This window comes from Nycticebus coucang, chromosome 20 (assembly GCF_027406575.1).
Source record: "Nycticebus coucang isolate mNycCou1 chromosome 20, mNycCou1.pri, whole genome shotgun sequence".
NCBI classification, from domain to species: domain Eukaryota; kingdom Metazoa; phylum Chordata; class Mammalia; order Primates; family Lorisidae; genus Nycticebus; species Nycticebus coucang.
This window is the reverse complement of record NC_069799.1, coordinates 47936790-47959651: the sequence shown is the minus strand read 5'-3', so window position 1 is coordinate 47959651 and position 22862 is coordinate 47936790. Positions and strand designations below refer to the sequence as shown.

Genomic DNA, 22862 nt, shown 5'->3' with positions numbered 1-22862 from the left:
GGCTGCAGTTTACAGGGCAGCACAACATCAGTAGAACAGTTTCTCTCAGAAGCCCACTGTCTTTTTCTACTGTTCCCTGGTGACACTGACCTGTGTGGTATCAGAGCAGCTGGAGAGCAATTGATGTTCTGGGGCATTAAGGAGCTGGTGCTCCTGCCTGGGGCCATAAGACTGGTACAGCCTGAAAGCAGTCAGAGACCAGGAAGTGGTAGAATAACTTTGCCCCTCTAGATACCAGGAAGTGGTAGAATAACTTTGCCCCTCTAGATACCAGGAAGTGGTAGAATAACTTTGCCCCTCTAGATACCAGGAAGTGGTAGAATAACTTTGCCCCTCTGATATGATCTCTATAACCCTAGAGAGCCACCATCACCACCATCAAACATCATCCCAGCAGCCATTACGTCTTTCAATATTTGTTTATTTTGAATAGAGTGTTTCACTGTAGGAATTTCTGATTCTTGAATGTATGTTTGTATATGATTGTGTAAACACAGACTAAAAACCTACTATACATCTGGGCTTTATTAGGTAAGTGGCTGGACTGTGGAGGTAATGGTCAGTCACTGCGCTCAGAAACCTGTGGGCTGGGCAAGGAGGAAGAGCGCCTGAGAATACAGTGGAGGCATGGCCCAATGCTGCAGACAGCCAAAAGGACCCAGTCCAGGAAGTTTCAGAACATGAAGTTTGTGCAGGGTCTTAATGTCACATATGAGTTTGCCGGCAGACCAACAGAGTAGACATGGAACCCAGGTGGAAAGAGCACCATAAGCCAAAACAGATTATCATGAGAGAGGCTGGCGTGTCTAGGGACTTCCGGTGCTCTCATACACCTTGTTTATGGGGGCAAAGAAGCAGGAAGTAGGTCAGATTGTGACAGGCCTCATATGTTCTGCTGAGCAATATGGACGACTCCTAGCGGCAAGGCCATGAACACAGCTCTGGGGTTGGTGTGCAGTCCTCCAGGATATTGTATCCTAAATACCTCACTTCCTTTCTAAGACAAACTGAGGACAGTCTGGGTTACTATAGAAAAAGGCTGATGGAGAGTGGAGGTGTGGAAGGGCAGGTGATAGGAGCTGGGTCCAGCCTTGAGTGACAGTTTCAAATACAATAAACCTCCATAGTTGACCACCTCCCTACCCTGATCACCTCCTTAAGTTGACCTAATTCTCATAGACCGGACATGCACCACATGTATGTATCACTACAGTAGGCCTAGTTCCTTATGTTCACTACCTGGAGGAAGGTGACGGCAGCAGGAACCACCAAAGAGGAGGGAGGCAGGTAACTCACTGCTGCAGAAGCTGGACTTGCCTGGGACCAGGAGTTCTGCTTGAGTGAGAGAATTGTAATAGTTTGGCAAAGTTGGTCTCAAAAATTTACAGAACTTGTGTCTTACACTTAATGATGGCATTATTGATAAATAGTTTGAAAACAAGTAATAGCAGTCATCAGAAGAAGAAGACTGCAGGAAAAGTGAAATCTGTTAAGTCACACTTGTTTTTAAATGAGTGAGCCATTTTTTAAAGTTAGGTTTAAGGCACTGTAGTTCCAAGTGTAGATCTGTGACTAGTTGTATCAGAATAATCAAGAGTGCTTATTAAAAATGCAAACTCTTCTTGGCCCTTTTGTGAACCTACAAAATATAACCCTGCACCATGACTTGGGGACCTGCATTTTAAACACATTTCTCAAGTGATTTTTATTCAGAGTTTACAAACCATTGAGTTAAGGTTTCTATCATTAGCTATTACAAGGAGAAGAGGAAAATAATTCTTGATTTTAACCGGAAACTATAGACATGACCTTTTAATGTGAATCACTTACTCCTTGAATATAGTTTAGAAGTCTAGAAGACCTAGTTTTTGCTCCTCACTCAAATTTAATATGTGAACATAGGACTCTCAAATACTTAAATTTCCTAGGTTCTGCTTTTTTGTGTCTGGAAAATCAGATGATTGGAATATTATTACTCTATCAAATATAAACATTTCTTTCTTTTCTTCCCTTCAGTCCGCTTCTGGACAAAAAGATGGCTTGATTCTGCGTGGGTTGATCCTGTCCATATGAAAAATGTCTCCTTTGAACATGTAAAAGGAGTAAGTTAAGATTTGCTTCCCTTTTTCTTAAAACTAACTCATCCATTAAAAAGGTCAATATTTGATTCTGAAGGTTACTCTGAAATTGGTAAAATTGTATCCAAAAGTATTTGAAACTTCAGTATTTTGGTGTAAATGATAATAGCAGGGGATCAAATCTTGTTTCATGACAAGGATTAGTATTGATTTGTGAAGGAGCACCATGATGTAGTGGAATGATGAAGATTTCAAATTCATTTTTATACTTACTGGTTATGTGACACTGAACAAATTACTTCATATTCTATAGGTAATGTATGTGCTTGGCACACAGTAGACAGTTAATAAATGGGGCTGAGACACAGTGGCTCACGCCTGTAATTCTAGCACTTTGGGAGGCCAAGGCCGGAGAATATATAGTCATACTTTTTTTTTTGTGGTTTTTGGCCAGGGCTGGGTTTGAACCTACCACCTCCACCTTTGAGCCACAGGCGCCGCCCTAGTCATACTTTTTATACACAGCCTTAAAGAGGGCTTTTAGGGCCTGGCTCTGTGACTCATGCCTGTAATCCTAGCAACTGGGAGGTCTAGGCAAGAGGATCGCTTGAGCCCAGACATTTGAGGTTGCTGTGAGCTGTGATGCCATGAGACTCTTTCCAGGGCGACAGAGTGAGACTCTGTCTCGAAAAAAAGAAACACACACACACATAAAAAGTCCAAACAAGGACTCTTTATAATTTCATTACTTGACCCCCCTAATCATATTTTTATTATAGATCTTTTATTCCTCAACTGGGGATTCTCTTGCCACAGACTTTGGGGGGAGAATATAGTTTATTTGAGTAGTAAATGATTAATATCTTTCTTTCATGCCTACAATTATATGGCATTGTATTTATTATTTTGCTGAAATGTATTTTAGTCTTAGTGCATATATATCTTTGAAACTTTTACAAAACATGCTCTTTTAATAAACCAGACAAATCTTTCCTTAATCATAAATTGTATTGACGTTTAACATATTCACACAAAAGTGCATAAATCATAAACACATCTATGCTATTAGTACCCACCTCAAGAGACAGAACATTACCAGAACCCCAGTACCTCCCCAATGCTATCTCCTCCCATTTCAAAGATAAACCATCCTGTCTAATACATACTTTAGTTTTAACTGTTTTTGAATTTTATGTAAATGTAAAACTTTCTTTTGGGTCCAGCTTTCTTTATCCAACCCATAAAGAGATGTTTGTGACACCCATCTAAGTTATTTGGAGTTGTGGGCTTTTTTTTTTTTTAGAGGCAGAGTCTTACTTTGTCGCCTTGGGTAGAGTGCCATGGCATCACACAGCTCACACCAACCTCCAACTCCTGGGCTTAGGCAATTCTTTTGCCTCAGTCTCCTGAGTAGGTGGGACTACAGGTGCCCGCCACAATGCCCAGCTATTTTTTTTGTTGCAGTTTGGCCAGGGCCAGGCTTGAACCCGCCACCCTCGGTATATGGGGCCAGTGCCCTGCTCACTGAGCCATGGGCGCCGCCTGGAGTTGTGGTTTCTTTATCCTCATTGCTTGGTATTCCGTTATACAAATATCACAACACTGTGTATTCATTCTATCTTAGGTAGACATTTGGGTTGTTCCAGTTTTAGACTCCTATCATGCTGATGTGAATTCTTTTTTTTTTGAGACAGAGTCTCAACTTTGTTGCCCTGGGTAGAGTTCCATGGCGTCATAGGTCACAGCAACCTCAAACTCTTGGGCTCAAGCCATCGTCTTGCCTCAGCCTCCCAAATAGCTGGGACTACAGGCACCTGCCACAACACCTGGCTATTTTTAGAGGAAGGATCTCATTCTGGCTCAGGCTGGTCTCAAACCTGTGAGCTCAGGCAATTCACCTGTCTCAGCCTCCTAGAGTGCTGGGATTACATGAATTCTTGTACATGGTGTGTTGATGAACATATATATGTATTTCTTCTGATCTAGGAGTGGACAAAGCTTTGATTTTAACCATTAATTGATAAAAATGTTAGTACATTTTCAGTGATTTAGTTAGAATAACTGTCAAAGACCATTCCAAGCCTCACCAAAAAAACTTTACTCTTTAATAATTCTGATATTTCCAAGAAATAGTTCTGGAAAATGTCTAGAAATATAAGGTAATCAAAACTTTAATTTTAGATTTTTAGAGTGCCCTTTGGCCTGAAGATAAGTTTCATGTTTTAATATGTTCCTTTCCAGGTAGTTTCTTTTAAACCCTTTACAATATACTTGACATCTTTTTTCTCAGTTTGGAATGATTTTTGTTGGGATAGTAAGGAGACTGCATTATTGAAAGTAATGGTCAGAAGAAAACCGTATGTGTGTGTATGAGGGGACATTATTTTTTTGAGACAGACTTTCACTATGTAGCCTCTGCCGTGGCATCACAGCTCTCAGCAACTTCAAACTCTTGGGCTTAAGCGATTCTCTTGCCTCGGCCTCCCAAGTAGCTGGGACTACAGGCACCTGCCACAACGCCTGGCTATTTTTTTGTTGTAGTTATCATTGTTGTTTGAAAGGACCCAGGCCGAGTTCGAACCTGCCAGCCTGGGTATATGTGTCCGGCACCCTAGCTGCTAAGCTACAGGCACGGAGCCTAAGGGGGTACTTTTATATACTTCTTTCACTGAAACAAAGAAAGCGAGGTTAATTCTATATCCAAATTAAATTTGTGATTTTCAAAGAAGACACTACAATAATCTAACCAATTCTAACTATCGTTTTTTGTTATTTGGTAAATTGCATCACATAGGTGGAAGAAGCTAAATAAAAATTACAAGAAGTTGTTGAATTCTTGAAAAATCCACTAAAGTTTGCTGTGCTTGGAGGCAAACTTCCAAAAGGTAAATTATCTTCCTTTTACCATGATTTCATGTCAAAATATGCTGTAATATATTACTAATTTAATGTTACTAGATTTTAACTGATAAAAGTTTAGTTCTCAGTTGCTTTTTTACAAAATAGATGCTCATTCTACACATATGGTTCTACATCCTTTTCTATAACTTACAACTTTTTTTTTTTTGAGACAGAGCCTCAAGCTGTCACCCTGGGTAGAGAGCTACGGCATCACAGCTCACAGCAACCTCCAACTCCTGGGCTCAAGTGATTCTCCTGCCTCCGCCTCCCAAGTAGCTGGACTACAGGCACCTGCCACAACGCCCAGCTATTTTTTTTTTTTTTTTGGTTGTAGTCATCATTGTTGTTTGGCGGACCCGGGTTGGATTTGAACCCGCCAGCTCAGTTGTATGTGGCTGGCTCCTTAGCCACTTGAGCCACAGGCGCTGAGCCAACTTACAACTTTTTTGTAATTTCTTTTCTTTTTTTTTTGAAACAGAGCCTCAAGCTGTTGCCCTGGGTAGAGTGCTATGGCATCACAGCTCACAGCAACCTCAAACTCCTGGGCTCAAGGGATTCTCCTGCCTCCACCTCCCAAGTAGCTGAGACTACAGGTGCCCACCAAAACGCCTGGCTATTTTTTTGGTTGCAGTCATCATTGTTGTTTGGCGGGCCTGGGATGGATTCGAACCTGCTAGCTCAGGTGTATGTGGCTAGAGCCTTAGCTTGAGCCACAGGCATCGAGCCAACTTTTTTGTAATTTCAAACTTTGTTACGAGAATAGTACAAAGAATACTCTTCATTTCCTTAACCCAGTCTCACCAATTTTTAATATTTTGCTACATTTTTTGTCATTCACTTTATCTCTTTACATACTTATATATATAAGTATATACATACATATACATATATGATTGGTTTATTTATTTATTTATTTTTGAGACAGAGTCTCCAGCTGTCATCCTGGGTAGAGTGCCGTGGCGTCACAGCTCATAGCAACCTCAGACTCTTGAGCTAATAAGCAATTCTCAAGTAGCTGGGATTACAAGTTCTAGCCACAACTCTATTTTTTTTTTTTCAAAAATTTGAAATAATTTCATTGTTTGTAGCACGTTAATGGAGTAAAAGAGATTAAAGGCAGTCCGCATTCATATTTTCAAGATAAATTTCCTTCAGAAGCTGGCTGAAATACTTGCTCATGTTCTAAGTATAGCCATTGTAATGAGACCTAAGATATAAGCAGCCACTAATCTTTGATTCACACTTAATTGGAGGTAGGGAGGCACCAGCAATTCCACGTCCCGCAGTGTAAGCAGCATCAGGGCTACAGTGCACACCCCTCCCAGGAAGACAGTAAACTTGGTCCTAAGGAGACAGCTCTGTTCTTTGGTTGAAACGGCTGCTCAAAAAATAAACTTTCACTTAAATGCTCCTTTATTCTTTTTTCCTCTTCTTCCTTTTGTTGTTCTTTTGCAGATGGGAGGAAAGTAGCAACCACCTCTTTCCTTCCCAAAGCTTTCCTCTGGCTTTGCTCAGAAACTTGGAGGCAGAATTTGTCTACTACACCATAGTGACAGGATCGAACATCTCTATGACGAATCACACTGAAAACAGCAAATGCTGTTTCTGGGGGCATACCCACACAACACTGAGGCTTTACTGCACCTGCAGCATCAACGACAACATACTTATTTGGAGTAGTACACAAAACTTTGAACTTTAAGGCAAACTCAAGCAAACTCATTATACAGAGTCAACACTTGCTTATGAGTTGACTGATCATCTGCACGAAATATTAGCTCCGTGGGAAACACGAAAACAGGAAGATTTCCTTCTGCTAACTCTGGTTGTCTTTTTTGTTGATGCATTGGCTCTGAATTCCCCTTGCTGCAGCTTCTGTTTTTACAGTTTCCAATCTATTTTGGACTTTTCTTAGTTTCAGTTAAAAACTCCAATCATTTTGGCAATCTCGGCAACACCGGCTCCTGGGAAAGCAGCTGCGACTGCTCCTCCACTCCTTTGCGTCTCTAGGCTGCAATCGCCTGGCTATTTTTTTTGTTGCAGTTGTCATTGTTGTTTTAGCTGGTTCGAACCCGCCAGACTTGGTGTATGTGGCCAGCACCCTGCAGAATGAGCTGCAGGCACCGCCCGTACATACTTATATTTTTTTTAACCATGTGAGATAAACTGTAGATACGATTACCCCTAAATGTGTACTTTCTAAGGTAATGATGTTCTTTTACATTAATGCAGAGTAATTATTAAAATCAGAAAGTTCAATGTATGTACAAAATCATTATTAAATGTCCAGCCATATTTAAATTTCAGCATTTGTTTCAATCTGGTATGTTTTGTAGCATCTCCCTCACTGCCACTGCCTGCCCTGGTTCAGGATCCAGTCCAGAATCACACAGCACTTGTAGTTTTTTCTTAGATGTGAAACAGCTCCTCAGCCTTTTGGTGGAGGTTGGAGAGAGGAGGGTCTTTTATGCTCTTTACAGTTGTGAAGAGTATAGGCTATTTATAACATACTCCTTAGTGTAGTTTTGTCTGATGTTTTCTCACAGTTACTAATAGTACTTTTTTTTTCTTTGAGATAGAGTCTCACTATGTCACCCTCAGTAGAGTGGCGTAACAGCTCACAGCAACCTCCAGCTCTTGGGCTTAAGCGATTCTCTTGCCTCAGCTTAATAGCACCCGCCACAATGGTTATTTTTTTGTTGCAGTTGTTTAGCTGGTCCGGGCTGGGTTCAAACCTGCCAGCCTTGGTGTGTGTGGTTGGCACTGTAACCACTGTGATTTTTAATGACCTCATGGTATCCTTCTAATTTATGGTTGTATCATAATTTAATCATTTATGTTGACTTTTATATGATTTCCAGTTTTTGTTATTAAAAAATAATACTGTGGGGCGGCGCCTGTGGCTCAGTCGGTAAGGCGCAGGCCCAATATACCAAGGGTGGCGGGTTCAAACCCGGCCCCGGCCGAACTGCAACCAAAAAAATTAGCCGGGCGTTGTGGCGGGCGCCTGTAGTCCCAGCTACTCAGGAGGCTGAGGCAAGAGAATTGCTTAAGCCCAGGAGTTGGAGGTTGCTGTGAGCTGTGTGATGCCACGGCACTCTACTCAGGGCCATAAAGTGAGACTCTGTCTCTACAAAAAAAAAAATAATAATAATACTGTGATGATCTTAACTCAAGTCTTTGCCTATATGCTTAATTATTTCCTTAGAATAAATTTCTAGAAATAGAATTGCTGAGTTAAAGTTAAACTCCTTTTTAAGGCTTGTTTTTATACTGCCAAGTGTCTCTACAGAGAGTTGAACAGTACGTGAAATGGTTTGTATGGCCTTTGCTAATTGAGGGCACATTTATAAAATCAATGCTATTTTATCTTGAGAATATTTAAAACCACAGAAATAGTTACACTCTTTCTAATCACAGGAATGTTTTTATTTCATTTTTTAATTTTTTCTTGTTTAGCAGGCTCAGGTTGAGTTTGAACCCACCACCTCCCGTGCATGGCTAACCATGGAGCTACAGGTGCCCAGCCTGTTTTACAAATTTTTAGAAAAATCCTCAGTTACCAGATACAATCTACATAAATTGATATAATTTAATCCAGTTAGGTATCACTAAAATGTGGCAATACTAGGGTTGTGTTAGGGCTATTTTTTGAGCTTTTTTTTTTCCCCCCAGTGGTAAGGTAGGACTTTTATTAGAAGTTAAAAAGGAATACAGAAGAAGTAAAAAGCACCAGAGCTTCTGGAAGGGGCTTTTGAGCTTTTCTTAAAAAAATTTTTTATGTTAAAATGCATCATTAATAAAGCTTTGTTGCCTTTTTTATGTAGTTTGTATATTTATAAAAAAGATATATATGTATAAATACATTAGGAATTTCTATTTTTCCAGCCATATTGAGAAATATAATAGTATGATGAAAATTTTCAATATGGAAAGCCTTGAAGCCTCAACAACACTTGTTAGCACTTTGTCGTATTTGCTTTGTGTGTGTGTGTGTGTGTGTGTATTTTCTCCCCAAACATTCAAAAGAAAACTGTAAATGTCAACTACTTTATATCTAAATACTTTGTTATGTATCATCGAAGAAGTCAGACCTTGCCCTAAATAAACACAATAATCTTACCCTGCCAAGAAAATTAACTTGATTTCCTTTATATACTCTTCTTCATATATTTATATACTCTTCAGTCATTTTTTTAAATTTTCACCAAACATCCTTAGAATTTCTTTGATTTTTTAATGAAAAACCATCACATCAAGTTTCATGCATTACTTTTGTTTAGTCTTTTAATCTTTTCTGTTCAATTTTGTCCTGCTTAGTGGTAAATGGGTTGTTTTTTCTTCCTTCGCCTCAAGACTCAGTCTCCTGTCTTGTTTGTTGTTGACATGTAAACAATATTTAAGTAATAAACAGAAAAATGAGTTTTGGATAAGATTCGGAAGGAAATCATTGGCAGAAACAGATGTGTTTTGCTTTGTTTCTCAATATTGGCTATTGGTGTGCCTTCAACGTCAAAATTATATAAATTAATCACATTTGTTTTATAGGTTCATGTCAAGGGATTTAGGTGGCTCAGTGAGCAGGGCGCCGGCCCCATATACCGAGGGTGGCGGGTTCAAACCCAGCCCCGGCCAAACTGCAACAGAAAAATAGCCGGGCGTTGTGGCCGGCGCCTGTAGTCCCAGCTGCTCGGGAGGCTGAGGCAAGAGAATCGCTTAAGCCCAAGAGTTAGAGGTTGCTGTGAGCCATGTGACGCCACGGCACTCTACCGGAGGGCAGTACAGTGAGACTCTGTCTCTACAAAAAACAAACAACAAAAAAAAAATTTTTGAACCATTTCTTTTTTCTTTGGCTTTTAGGAATTCTTTTAGTTGGACCACCAGGGACCGGAAAGACACTTCTTTCCCAAGCTGTGGCAGGAGAAGCTGATGTTCCTTTTTATTACGTTTCTGGATCAGAATTTATGAGATGTTCCTGGGTTTGGGAGCCTGCTGTATCAGAAATCTTTTTAGTATGTTTTGCTGAATCTTTCCTAAAATGCTACTTTTTAAAGTTTTATAGGAAGAATATATTTTACCCTTTTTGGCTTGGTTTTTTCTTTGTTTGTTTGCTTTGAGAGAGTCTCACTTTGTTGCCCTTGGTAGAGTGCTGTGGCATTGTAGCTCAGAGCAACCTTAAACTCCTGGGCTTAAGTGATCCTCTTGCCTCAGCCTCCCAAGTAGCTGGAACTACAGGCTACCACCACAATGCCTGGATGTTTTTAGAGATGGGAGTCTCACTTCTGCTCAGAGTGGTTTCGAACTCCTGAGCTCAAGCAATCCACCTCTGCCTCAGCCTCTCAGAGTCCTAAGATTACAGGCGTGAGTCACCGTGCCCAGCAGGCTAATGGCTTTTTACTGACAGCTGAACTAGCCATTGTGAGGTCCTGATTTTAGGTAACTTCATATATGAGCTAAGAGAGAGCTGTCTTCCTTTTCTAAACAGTGAGCTAGAGGAATGTTCAAGATGATGTTGGGTGCTGCCAAAATAACTCTTAGCTTTTGTTCATTTTATTCAATTCTTTAGTATGTAATTAAGGAGTCATTAGCCTCAGACCTGACTGTATATAATACCTGTACAGCTAGGAAAAATGAATACTCAATCGTTTTTATTTTATATCCTACTTCTTCACTCTCTCATCCCCAGGCTACTGTTCTTAAATCACTGCAAAACAGTCTTACAAGTTTAACTCGTTTTGTTAAAAAGTATTGATTTTTTTTTAACTTTTTGCTTTCTTAGGGGAAGCGAAAGCAAATGCTCCTTGTATGTATTGATGAATTAGATTCTGTTGGTGGGAAGAGAATTGAATCTCCAATGAATCCATATTCAAGGCAGACTGTAAATCAACTTCTTGCTGAAATGGATCAGTAATTGAGTCTTCCTTTCTCCATACAATATGGTGATGCCTTGTAGCATTTGATGTGCATAGACTTCAATTTTATGCAAATTGTTCCCAAAAAGTATTTGACAGCATTTTAGAGATGTGAATACTATTATGTGTATAGGTAACATAGGCTAAACTTTTCTCTCAGTAGGGTATTGTTTTCATTACTAATTGGGTATTTGAATATCAGCTCTTGTGACAGAATTAATTTCTGATATTTATGCCTTTTTTCCATTGCTATACATATGATAGAAAATCAATGATTCATGTTGAGTCTAATATTCTGTTGAAGAAGTAAAGGGGATGTATCCTTGTTTACACATAATTTATGAAAAGTTTTTGAGTATTGCAGTAGATTTAAAACTTGTATCAATGTTCATAATATAAAAAGCAAGAGGCACTGGCCCCTATGCCAGAGGTGGCGGGTTCAAACCCAGCCCTGGCCAAAAACTGCAAAAAAAAAAAAAAAATAACGAGAGGTGGCACTGTTTGAATGAAGTATCTTCAAGTTGATATCAGATATTTTAGAACCAAATGGGAAGTCTGGAGTGAATAAATTGAATTGGTGTACTTGAAAGTCATTCTTCAAATAAATATTAATTAGGCACTCAAGCTTTTTGTGTTCAGGTAATCTTTTCCTAAGCAAATGAGGTATGTCAAGGTATGTAATTAAAGATGATTGATGGTTTATTATCAATAACTTCTCTTGGTGTTATTAAAATTAATGTTAAACAGGGTGGCGCCTGTGGCTCAGTCAGTAAGGCGCCGGCCCCATATACCGAGGGTGGCGGGTTCAAACCCGGCCTCAGCTGAACTGCAACCAAAAAATGGCCGGGTGTTGTGGCAGGCGCCTGTAGTCCCAGCTACTCGGGAGGCTGAGGCAAGAGAATCGCTTAAGCCCAGGAGTTGGAGGTTGCTGTGAGCTGTGTGATGCCACGGCACTCTACCGAGAGCCAAAAATATCTCTGTCTCTACAAAAAAAAAAAAAAAAAGTTAAACAATATTATGTCAAGGATTGTTTTATATATATGTGTGTGTGTGTGTATATATATATATATATATATATATATATATACTATGTTTCAATTTTCAGTGAAAAGGTATCTTTTTTTTTCCGAAATAGTTTAAAATGCACTGAAGGAGTTATCATCATAGGAGCCACAAACTTCCCAGAGGCATTAGATAAGTAAGTATTGAAAGAAACCTTTTGTGAAGTACTGTTACATGCTGTAACATCAAGCTAAAAGAAGCAGCTCACTTCAAAAGATCACCTTGTAGGATTTCATTCATACACCATGTCCAGAATAGAAAGACAGATTAGATTGGTGGTTGCTGGAGGCTCAGGAGAATAAATGAGTGACTGCCAGGGACTGTGGTATTTCTTTTTGAGGGGGTGAGAATATTTTAAAATTAGATTGTGGTGATGGTTGTAGAATTCTGAATATATTAAAAGCCACCAAATTATCTACCTTAAATTCTATTACGCGAATTACATCTCTTATTGTTTCTTTTTTTTATATGCCATGAAAGTTTTAGGTGGAAAGCATTTTAAAAATATTTAAGGTGGTATTGAAATTAGCTTTAAATGTCAATTAAAATTTTTTGATTATAGAAGTTATTCATGTTATTGTTTCATCAGTAGTTTGTCTTCACCTAAGACTCTGAACATTCTATACTTTGTGGTTGAGTTGGATGTGTGGTTCTCATAAAGTCTGTTGTTGAATTATTTGTTCCTTGATTGACTGACTTGCATGTTTCTATTCTGTGGAATATGATACATAGATTTTCCCATACAACTAAATGAACCTTTGTTTTACCTTTTGGTTATTGAGACTGTTAATTGAACCAAGTTTTCAAAGGAGCAGTCTGAACATTATCTATTTATTTATTCATTTATTTATTTTACTCCCTCGGGCCCTCTCCATCTATTTGAACAACTGTATTCAAAACCCTGTCTACTCTCTGGCTGCCATTGTCTTGTTGTCATGTCTTTAGTGTGTTAGTCTTGTTGAAGTTGAACTTTCGCATAGTCAATTTATTAATTTGTTTTCCTTTTACTTTCTTCCTTTAGTGCTTTCATTCATCCTGGTCGTTTTGACATGCAAGTTACAGTTCTAAGGCCAGATGTAAGAGGTCGGACAGAAATTTTGAAATGGTATCTCAATAAAATAAAGTTTGATCAGTGTAACTTAAATTTTATAACACAAACATTATTATGTCTATATAGCGGTAATATATCCATCTACTTTATTTGTGGATGGATATATTAAAATCCACACAAAAATATATTAAAATAACTGTTTGGGCTGGGCATGGTGGCTCACTCCTGTAATCCCAGCACATGGGAGGCTGAGGCAGGTGGATTGCCTGAGCCAGAGCGAGACTCCACCTCTAAAAATGGCCGGGTGCTGTGGTGGGCACCTGTAGTCCCAGCTACTAGGAGGCTGAGGCAAGAAAATTGTTTGAACCTAAGAGTTTGAGGTTGCTGTGACTTGTGATGCCATGGCACTTTACAAGGGTGACAGAGTGAGACTCTGTCTCAAAAAAAAAAAAAAAAAAGAAAAGAAAAAGACCAGTTCGTTTTTATGTCTCTTCCCCCATCCCCATTCATATGGCCTTATGTCCGTTCCTGAGTCACACACCATGGCTTGCACCTATAATACCAGTTACTTGAGAGACTGAGGGAGAGGAATGGCTTGAGCCAGGAGTTGGAGGCTGCAGTGAGCCATGACAGTGCCACTGTGTGCAGGATGGATAACAGAGTAAGACCCCATCTCTAAGAAAAAAATAAAAATTAAAAAGTCCATTCCTTAATGAGTGTGTAGCTAGGAGATTGTATTGCTTTGAATCCTGATTCTGAAGAAAGGTTTTTTTTTTGAGTATGCAGATAGATATAATTTAAAGATCAATATATCTACATCTTTTGTTATTAACCTAGATTGAGGTGGAATGCATATTTTTTCTTTTTTTTTGAGACAGAGCCTCAAGCTGTCACCCTGCGTAGAGTGCTGTGGCATCACAGCTCACAGCAACCTCCAACTCATGGGCTCAAGCGATTCTCCTGTCTTCGCCTCCCAAGTAGTTGGGACTACAGATGCCCGCCACAACGCCCGGCTGTTTTTTGGTTGCAGCCATCATTATTGTTTGGCAGGCCCGGGCTGGATTCAAATCTGCCAGCTCAGGTATTTAAGGCTGGTGCCCTAGCCGCTTGAGCCACAGGCGCCGAGCCGGAATGCATTTTTCTTAAAGTATCACAAGAATCCAATGTACTCAATTCTAATATGAAGGCAGTAGATGACTTAATACATGGTGTGGGTGCGGGGGGGTCATTGGCGCTCATAGTTCAGTAAATAGGGTGCCGGCAACATGCACTGGGGCTGGTGGTTTCTAATGGGCATTGTGGTGGGCGCCTGTAGTCCCAGTTACTTGGGAGGCTGAGGCAAGAGAATCCCTTAAGTCCAAGAGTTTGAGGTTGTTGTGAGCTGTGATGCCAAGTCACTCTACTGAAGGCGACATAGTGAGACTATGTCAAAACAAACAAACAAACATGGTGGGGGTAGAGGAATAAGGCAGTGGTGAGGGGGAGGAGGGAAGAAGTTGGGGGGTCATGGTGCATGGCACACCTCTTGGATGGAACACAATTATAAAGAGGGACTTTATCATTTAACAAATACAATCAATGTAATCTAATTCTTCTCAGTGAATCCCAAACAAAAAATAAATAAATAAATTTCCTACTGTATAATAAAAATAAAATAAAGGTCAATATATGTATAGTTTTTTTTTAAGGTAAATGTAAAATATAGTAACCTTTCTTACAGTCCCTTGATGGTCAACCTATGAAGGGACTGTAAGAAACTGGTCAACAAACAGAGGCGGTGAACATACGGAACTAGGCCTTCTGTACTCATATGTACTGTAGTGCAAGTCTGGTCTATGAAAATTTGGTTAGCTTAAGGAGGTGGTCAGTAGGGAGGTGATCAGCTATTAATAGAAATAGTTCTAGAAATAATAGGTCATGATATAGTCAGTTTGGGGCCAAAAGAGAGGAAAGCCAACTATAAAACAAAACACATGGAGACATTATGGACCCACTCGAGCAATAAACGAAGCTGGGTTATTTTCAGAGATAGCTGAATCAATTTATAAAATGAAAAATTTCTAGTAATAAGGGGGCTTTATATCCAAAGTATTTCTGGTTGAAATTCAGAGAACAAAATGTTGTCTATGAGTATGCATTTTCAGTTTGCAGTTAGGCCAGTAACAATATAGGTCATATTTAAAGTTTTTGATTCATGTAAGGCAACTCTACATTTTATTATTTTCTTTTCTTTTTTTTTTTTTTTTTGAGACAGAGTCTACTATGTCACCCTTGGTAGAGTGCTGTGGCATCACAGCTCACAGCAACCTGCAACTCTTAGGCTTAAGCAATTCTCTTGCCTCAGCCTCCAAAGTTGCTGGGATTACAGGCACCTGCCACAATGCCCGGCTATTTTTTATGTTGCAGTTGTCATTGTTGTTTAGCTGGCCTGGGCTGGGTTTGAACCTGCCAGCCTTGGGGCATGTGGCTGGCACTGTAACTATAATGTGCTACGGGCACTGAGCCTTTCCCTAGAAATTTTAATAAATTAAGTTTATTTCAGTTTTACAATAAATAAATTATCGTTGAGAATAGCTTTTGTTTTTTCTTGGACGTCTTGGTGAGTTCTTTGTGAAGAGCTTTCTTTTACCCATTTTGTTCTTTCAATATTGTGTTCTCTTTTTCCATTAGCTGTTGATCCAGAAATCATAGCTCAACATACTGATGGCTTTTCTGGAGCAGAGCTGGAGAATCTTGTGAACCAAGCTGTACTAAAGGCAACTACTGATGGAAAAGAAATGGTTTCCATGAAGGAACTGGAGTTTTCCAGAGACAAAATTATAATGGGTAGGTTTTCTTAATACTTTTTTTCTATCTTTTATTCTTGATTGTGTTATCAGTGGTTCTCAATCTGTGGGTGGTGACCTACAGGAACCGTATTAAAGGGCCATGGCATTAGGAAGGTTGAGAACCACTGTGTTAGGTAATTAATTCTTTCTTCTTTAGGAAGTATTCTGCTCAGACAGCTAAAGCTGTGGTGCTCTGAAATCTAATCTTACTCTAAAACTTTAGTGTCTAGGTATTCAGGATTTGTAATAAATAATTTAACAAATTCCCAATTTGAGAGTCAAATACCAATAAATGGTAACATTTTCTTTTTTTTTTTTTTTTTTCAGTTTGTGGCCAGGGCTGGGTTTGAACCTGCCACCTCCGGCATATGGGGCTGGTGCCCTACTGCTTTGAGCCACAGGTGCCTATTAACATTTTCTTATTTTTTATTTATTTTTTTTTTTGTAGAGACAGAGTCTCACTTTATCACCCTCGGTAGGGTGCCGTGGCATCACACAGCTCACAGCAACCTCCAACTCCTGGGCTGAAGCGATTCTCTTGCCTCAGCCTCCCGAGTAGCTGGGACTACAGGCGCCCGCCACAACGCCCAGCTATTTTTTGGTTTGCAGTTCAGCCGGGGCCGGGTTTGAACCCGCCACCCTCGGTATATGGGGCTGGCGCCTTACCGACTGAGCCACAGGAGCCGCCCCTATTAACATTTTCTTGACGAGATCCATCTGTCAGTGACGTAGAACTGATTTTACAATGTGGCCCATTCTTTAATTTTGTCTTTTTCTGAGAAGACATTTTTTTCTGACTAAAAGACAGATAGATTACGAAAGGAACAATTATGGCATCATGAAAATACATACTTCTTTTGGGGGTAGAGTGCTCTGCCATCATAGCTCACAGCAACCTCCAACTTCTGGGTTCGAGCAATCCCCTAGCCTTGGCCACTCCAGTAGTTGGGACTACAGGTGCCCACCACCATGCCCAACTGGTTTTTCTATTTTTAATAGAGACAGGGTCTTGCTCTTGCCCAGGCTGGTCTCAAACTCTGAGCTCAAGCAGTCCATCTGCCTCATCCTCCCAAAGTGTGAAGATTACAGGCGTGAGCCACCTCACCTGACCTGAAAATATGTACTTGAAAATAACACTATTTGGCTTCTTACAGAACAAATATACTCTAGTATCATCTGTCATTACCCCTGCATTTCCTCTTGTACAATATTGCTGAAAAAAAAAAAATAGTTAATTTTATTTATTCTTTGTTTACTTCTGATTTTAAATCTTGGATTGGCTTAAAAAGAGGTTAGTTAGGATATTCCTGTTAAGTTGCAAGTTTATTTCCTGGATATAGAATTAAACTCTGCCTTTGCATATAAGGATTAAGATGATGGTTCTGATCATTTTGGTTTGCAGATAATAAATTGTTATAGTTTGTATGTATTATAGAGTGAATTCTACCCATTTTAAAAAACATTTTATTCTGTTTAAAATATTAATAATATTAAATTATGTTACCTTAGGAATGGCTTTGAGGAGAATGATTTTTTGTTGTTGTTGAGACAGGGCCCCACCCTATGCCCCTGAGCAGAGTGCAGTGGGCGTGGTAGCTCACCACAACCTCAGACTCGGGCTGCGGGCACCCCGCTGCCTCAGCCTTCGGAAGCCGCTGGGATTAAAGGCGCTTGCCGCGGCGCCCAGCTGGGTTTTTCCATTTTTTTCATGAGTCAGGGTCGCACTGTCGCTCAGGCGAGTCTCGAACTCCTGAGCTCAAGCGATTCTCCCTCCTCAGCCTCCCACAGTGCTGGGATTACAGGCGTGAGCCACCGCACCCAGCAGGAGAATGATTTTTGTTTGTTTGTTTTTTTGTAGAGACAGAGTCTCACTTTATGGCCCTCGGTAAAGTGCTGTGGCATCACAGCTCACAGCAACCTCCAACTCCTGGGCTAAAGCGATTCTCTTGCCTCAGCCTCCCAAGTAGCTTGGACTACAGGCGCCGCCACAACTCCCGGCTATTTTTTTAGTTGCAGTTCAGCCGGGGCCAGGTTTGAACCCGCCACCCTCGGTATATGGGGCCGGCGCCTTACCGATTGCGCCACAGGCGCCGCCCAGGAGAATGATTTTTATATTAATCTTATGTCACATAACTTCCATCCCTCAGTGTCCTTTTGGTATCCATGGGGGGACTAGTTCCAGGAGCTCTGTGGATACCAAAATCAAGGATGCTCAAATCTCTTACATAAAATGATATTTGCATATAACCCATGCATATTTTCCCAGATACTTTAAATCATCTCTAGATTACTAATTAGTACCATATTAGTAATACCTAATATGGTATCAATGCTCTGTAAATAGTTGTTCTACTATATTGCTTTTCATTTGTTTTATTTTTATCAGCTTTTTCTCTCAATGTCTTTGATCCCCAGATGGGTGAACCCATAGATGTGGAACAGGTGGATAGAAAGAGACAATTGCATTTATTTTGCAAATGATAAGGGGGGCCATTGATTTAAATATACCTTTAATGGAATATGTTACTTAATTAAAATTTTATGTTAGGGCCTGAAAGAAGAAGTGCGGAAATTGATAATAAAACCATCACAGCATATCATGAATCTGGTCATGCTATTATTGCATATTATACAAAAGGTGCAATGCCTATCAACAGAGTTACCATTGTTCCACGAGGGTCAATACTTGGAGAGGTAAGTTTTTTGTAGTTTTTTTCTTTGTTTTCAAATTGAGCTTTCCAGGATCTTACTTGGGACATTTTTGGTCAAAACATTTACGATGAAAATTCAGCTACTCTGTATGGTTTTTGGTATTTTCTTTTTCTACTTCCTGAACCATCTCGAAATCAGATGTCTATATTTGTGAAATTTTTCTGTTAATTAAAAGTATTCTTTAAATCTTTTTCATGTTACATACTGTATTTACATTTTGAAATTCAGTTGACTAATTTCAGCAAACTATAATTCTTAAATAGCTAATTGTTCTGCTCCTGCCAAAGAAAAAATATGTGTCATAATAATGGCTTCAGTAGTTTTTCTAAGATTTTTGTCATTTAGTACATGTTTCATTATCTTTTGAATTGTAGGCATTTGAAACATTTTTGTGTAACTGGGGCGAGAAAAATCCTATTACAATAGTGTTTATAAAATGCATTTTTGCTTTATAAAGAATTTTTTTGGGCGGCGTCTGTGGCTCAGTGGGTAGGGCGCTGGCCCCATATACAGAGGGTGGCGGGTTCAAACCCAGCCCCAGCCAAACTGCAACAAAAAAATAGCTGGGCGTTGTGGCGGACACCGGTAGTCCCAGCTACTCCGGAGGCTGAGTCTAGAGAATCACCTAAGCTCCAGGAGTTGGAGGTTGCTGTGAGCTGTGACATTACACTACTCTACTGAAGGCGATAAAGTGAGACTCTGTCTCTATAAAAAACAAAACAAAACAAAGAATTTTTTTAATTCTAAATTGCTGGTTTTGGCTTGGCGCCTGTGGTTCAAATGCCTAAGGCACCAGCCACATACACCTGAGCTGGCGGGTTCAAATACAGCCTGGACCCACCAAACAACAATGATGGCTGCAACCAAAAAATAGCTGGGCATTGTGGTGGGTGCCTGTAGTCCCAGCTACTTGGGAGGCAGAGGCAGGAGAATCACTTGAGCCCAGGAGTTGGAGGTTGTTGTGAGCTGTGATGGCATGGCATTCTACTCAGGGCAACAGCTTGAGGCTCTGTCTCAAAAAAAATAATAAAATAAAAATAAATTGCTGGTTTTATCATTAGTCATCTGATTGCCATATTTATTCAGCTTTCAGCATCATGGTATTAAATAAAAGCGCAATGATAAGTTTGGGTTTTTTTTTTTTTTTTGCAGTTTTTTTAAGGCCAGTGCTGGGTTTGAACCCACCACCTCTAGCATATGGGGCCGGCACCCTACTCCTTTGAGCCACAGGTGCCACCGATAACTTTGATTTTTAATGTAATGATTTCAGAATTGTATCTGAATGTTCTTTTCTTTTTTTTGTTTTTTGAGACAGTCTCGTTGCTCTGGGTAGATAAGAGTGCCATGGAGTCAGAGTTCGTAGCAATCTCAAACTCCAGGGCTCAAGAGATCTTCTTACCTCAGCTTCCCACATAGCTAGGACTATAGGCACCTGTCACAATGCCAGGCTTTGAATTTTTTTCTTTTTTGCAGTTTTTGGCCGGTGCTGGGTTTGAACCTGCCACCTCCTGCATATGGGGCCGGCGCCCTACTCCGTTGAGCCACAGGTGCTGCCCTGAATTTTTTTCTTATTATCTATTTTTTTTTAACTGTCTAGGTCTCCCTGTTGCCTGAGAATAACAAATGGAATGAGAGTAGAACCCATCTACTTGCACAAAAGGATGTTAGTATGGGAGGAAGAGTAGCAGAGGAGCTTATATTTGGAATTGACTATATTACAACAGGTTGATTTGAAAGATGGCTTTAGTTCCAATTGAGTTGGTAGGGTTAAAGATACTTTAAAAAATTAAGTTATCTTTTTTTAATTTTAGATGCTTCCATTGATTTTGATTATGCAACTAAAATAGCGAAACGAATAGTTACCAAATTTGGAATGAATGAAAAGGTAATAGCTAATCTTAATCCCTTTCATGTATCAGTCATGTGCCAAGTGTCTCTTTGACAGATGGTTCTGATTATAAATTAGTAACATTTACTTTTCCCCATCTCATCCAGATAGATTTGAGACTGCTTCTGAACATTACTGTAAATATCACTCTCTGAGTAGCAAAAATATAGCACTCTTTAGCTGCTGAGAATTAGCTGCTTAGACTGTAATTATGAATTTATGAGTTAGCCAAGAAATAAAGTAAATTTTTTAGCATTTTCATATAGCGTAAAAGAATACTTTCTTTTTTTCTTATTTCCTTGCTTATTTTTTATTTCTTTGTTTGTTTGTTTGTTTGTTTTTTAATTGAGACAGAGTCCCACCCTATACCCTGAGCAGAGTGCAATGGCATCATAGCTCACTACAACCTGACTTGAGCTGTGGGCATCCCACTGCCTCAGCCTCCGGAAGCTGCTGGGATTACAGGTGCTTGCCTCAGCGCCCGGCTGGGTTTTCATTTTATCAGGAGTTGGGGTCTCACTCTTCCCCAGGCAAGTCTTGAACTCCTGAGCTCAAGCAATTCTCCCTCCTCAGCCTCCCACAGTGTTGGGATTACAGGCATGAACCACTGCGCCTGGCAAAAGAGCCTACTTTCTGACCTTGCTTACTTTATACCCCTTCCATATATTTGACATTCCCACATTATCACCATGGCTCCCGGAAGCACTTCTGTACTCTGAATTCTGGATTTCTGTATTAGTAATGGCTGTGAAGATTATCTAAAACTGTAATCACATTCAGACTTAAAATGATTTTAAACTGTTTCTCTTGCTTATATACCTCTTCTGCTTTTAGTTTTCATACTTTCAGAAGAATGATGACTTTTTTTGGTCATCGAATGCATTGTTATATTGTATTCCTTCTTGCCCTCCAAGATATTTGCTTCCTTATGTGTAGGATAGTACTTCCTTTGTTAATTATGTTGTTTGGGGGCTTTTTTGTTCAATTACTTTCTTCCCTTTGGTTTTAGCTTGGAGTTGGGATCTACAGTAATACAGGGAAACTGAGTCCAGAAACTCAATCTGCTATTGAACAAAAAATAAGAATCCTTCACAGGGTAATAATATTTATTACATATTTATTTTCTTAGACATAATATGCCTGAATAATTAGGTACTTTAACAGTGAAACAAGGGAAGGCCCTCTGTTCACTAGAAATATCACTCAATAAAGGTATCAGGTGTAATATTGCAGCATTGATTTAAATATGTTATTCAGGAACCTCTGCTCATGAACTGGGTCTTAATTTATTCTGACCCTGGGATAAGAACAATTATACTTGTGGTTAAGAAATTTCAGACCTACTTTAGCTGAAAAACCATAAGAAGGGTTAGAATGGGCGATATTGTTTATTGAATCTGTGTCTCTTGTTTTCCCACTGTGACAGGTTATTTATTCAATAATATTACTGATGATTTGTTTTGTGCTCAGCAGTGTGCTGAGAATAATACAGAATAAACAAAATAACAGTCTTTTTGGCTACAGGGTCCAATGCAGAGGAGGATAAAGGAGTATGAAAGAGTAGATCCAATGAGATCTGTAGTAGGTACTGTTGTAATCCAGGCATGGTATTATGCATGATGACTGGATTAGGTTGGTGAGAATAGAAATGGAAAAACAGGAGTTGGTTCAAGAGATTCTAAGGTAATGGAATCAGTATATCTTTATGATGTTTTGGATGTGAGGGTTGAGAGAGTAGTTAAAGCTTTTTCCTGCCTCGTGCAACCATATAATTGTTTGTGCCATTCACTAAAGAAATTGGGGAGTAAACTGGGCAGAGGCTAGGAAGTAGACAGATCTTGAGTTCATTTTGTTATTTTGTTTGTTTGTTTGTTTTTTTGTAGAGACAGAGTCTCACTTTATGGCCCTCGGTAGAGTGCCGTGGCCTCACACAGCTCACAGCAACCTCCAACTCCTGGGCTTAAGCGATTCTCTTGCCCTGGGTAGAGCGCCATGGCATCACAGCTCACAGCAGCAACCTCCAACTCCTGGGCTTAATTCTCTTGCCTCAGCCTCTCAAGTAGCTGGGACGACAGGCACCCGCAACACTATCCAGCTATTTTTTGGTTGTAGTTGTCATTGTTGTTTGGCAGGCCTAAGCTGGATTCAAACCCGCCAGGTCTGGTGTAAGTGGCTGGCGCCTTAGCTGCTTGAGCTACAGGCACCTTAGCCTATTTGTTTTCTTTTGTTTTTGTTTTTGTATTTAGAGATGAATAAATACAAAGCCTGTGTTGCCCAGGCTGGACTTGAACTCCTGTTTCAAGAGTTCCTCCTGAAGGAGGGAGTTGGGGGGGGGATAGGTGTTCCCACTTAATGGACGTAAGGGTGTATGGCACACCTCTCGGGTGTGGGACACAACTACCATAGGGAGTTTGCCTAACAAATGCAAAC

General features: G+C 39.8%; 1 protein-coding gene and 1 pseudogene across 1 annotated transcript in view; one reads left to right on the top strand and one right to left on the bottom strand.

The window, feature by feature from the left end:
• Positions 1 to 22862, top strand: part of YME1L1 (YME1 like 1 ATPase) — a 30959-nt gene that overhangs the window by 5719 nt on the left and 2378 nt on the right. Inside the window, 13 exon segments of the mRNA XM_053931268.1 lie at positions 2017 to 2102; positions 4873 to 4963; positions 9840 to 9941; positions 9944 to 9991; positions 10759 to 10786; positions 10788 to 10886; positions 12027 to 12089; positions 12975 to 13087; positions 15675 to 15830; positions 18381 to 18526; positions 20142 to 20268; positions 20356 to 20429; positions 21442 to 21528. Coding sequence (XP_053787243.1) covers positions 2017 to 2102; positions 4873 to 4963; positions 9840 to 9941; positions 9944 to 9991; positions 10759 to 10786; positions 10788 to 10886; positions 12027 to 12089; positions 12975 to 13087; positions 15675 to 15830; positions 18381 to 18526; positions 20142 to 20268; positions 20356 to 20429; positions 21442 to 21528 — 1220 coding nt within the window.
• On the bottom strand, positions 6155 to 6826 carry LOC128572312 (motile sperm domain-containing protein 1-like; annotated as a pseudogene).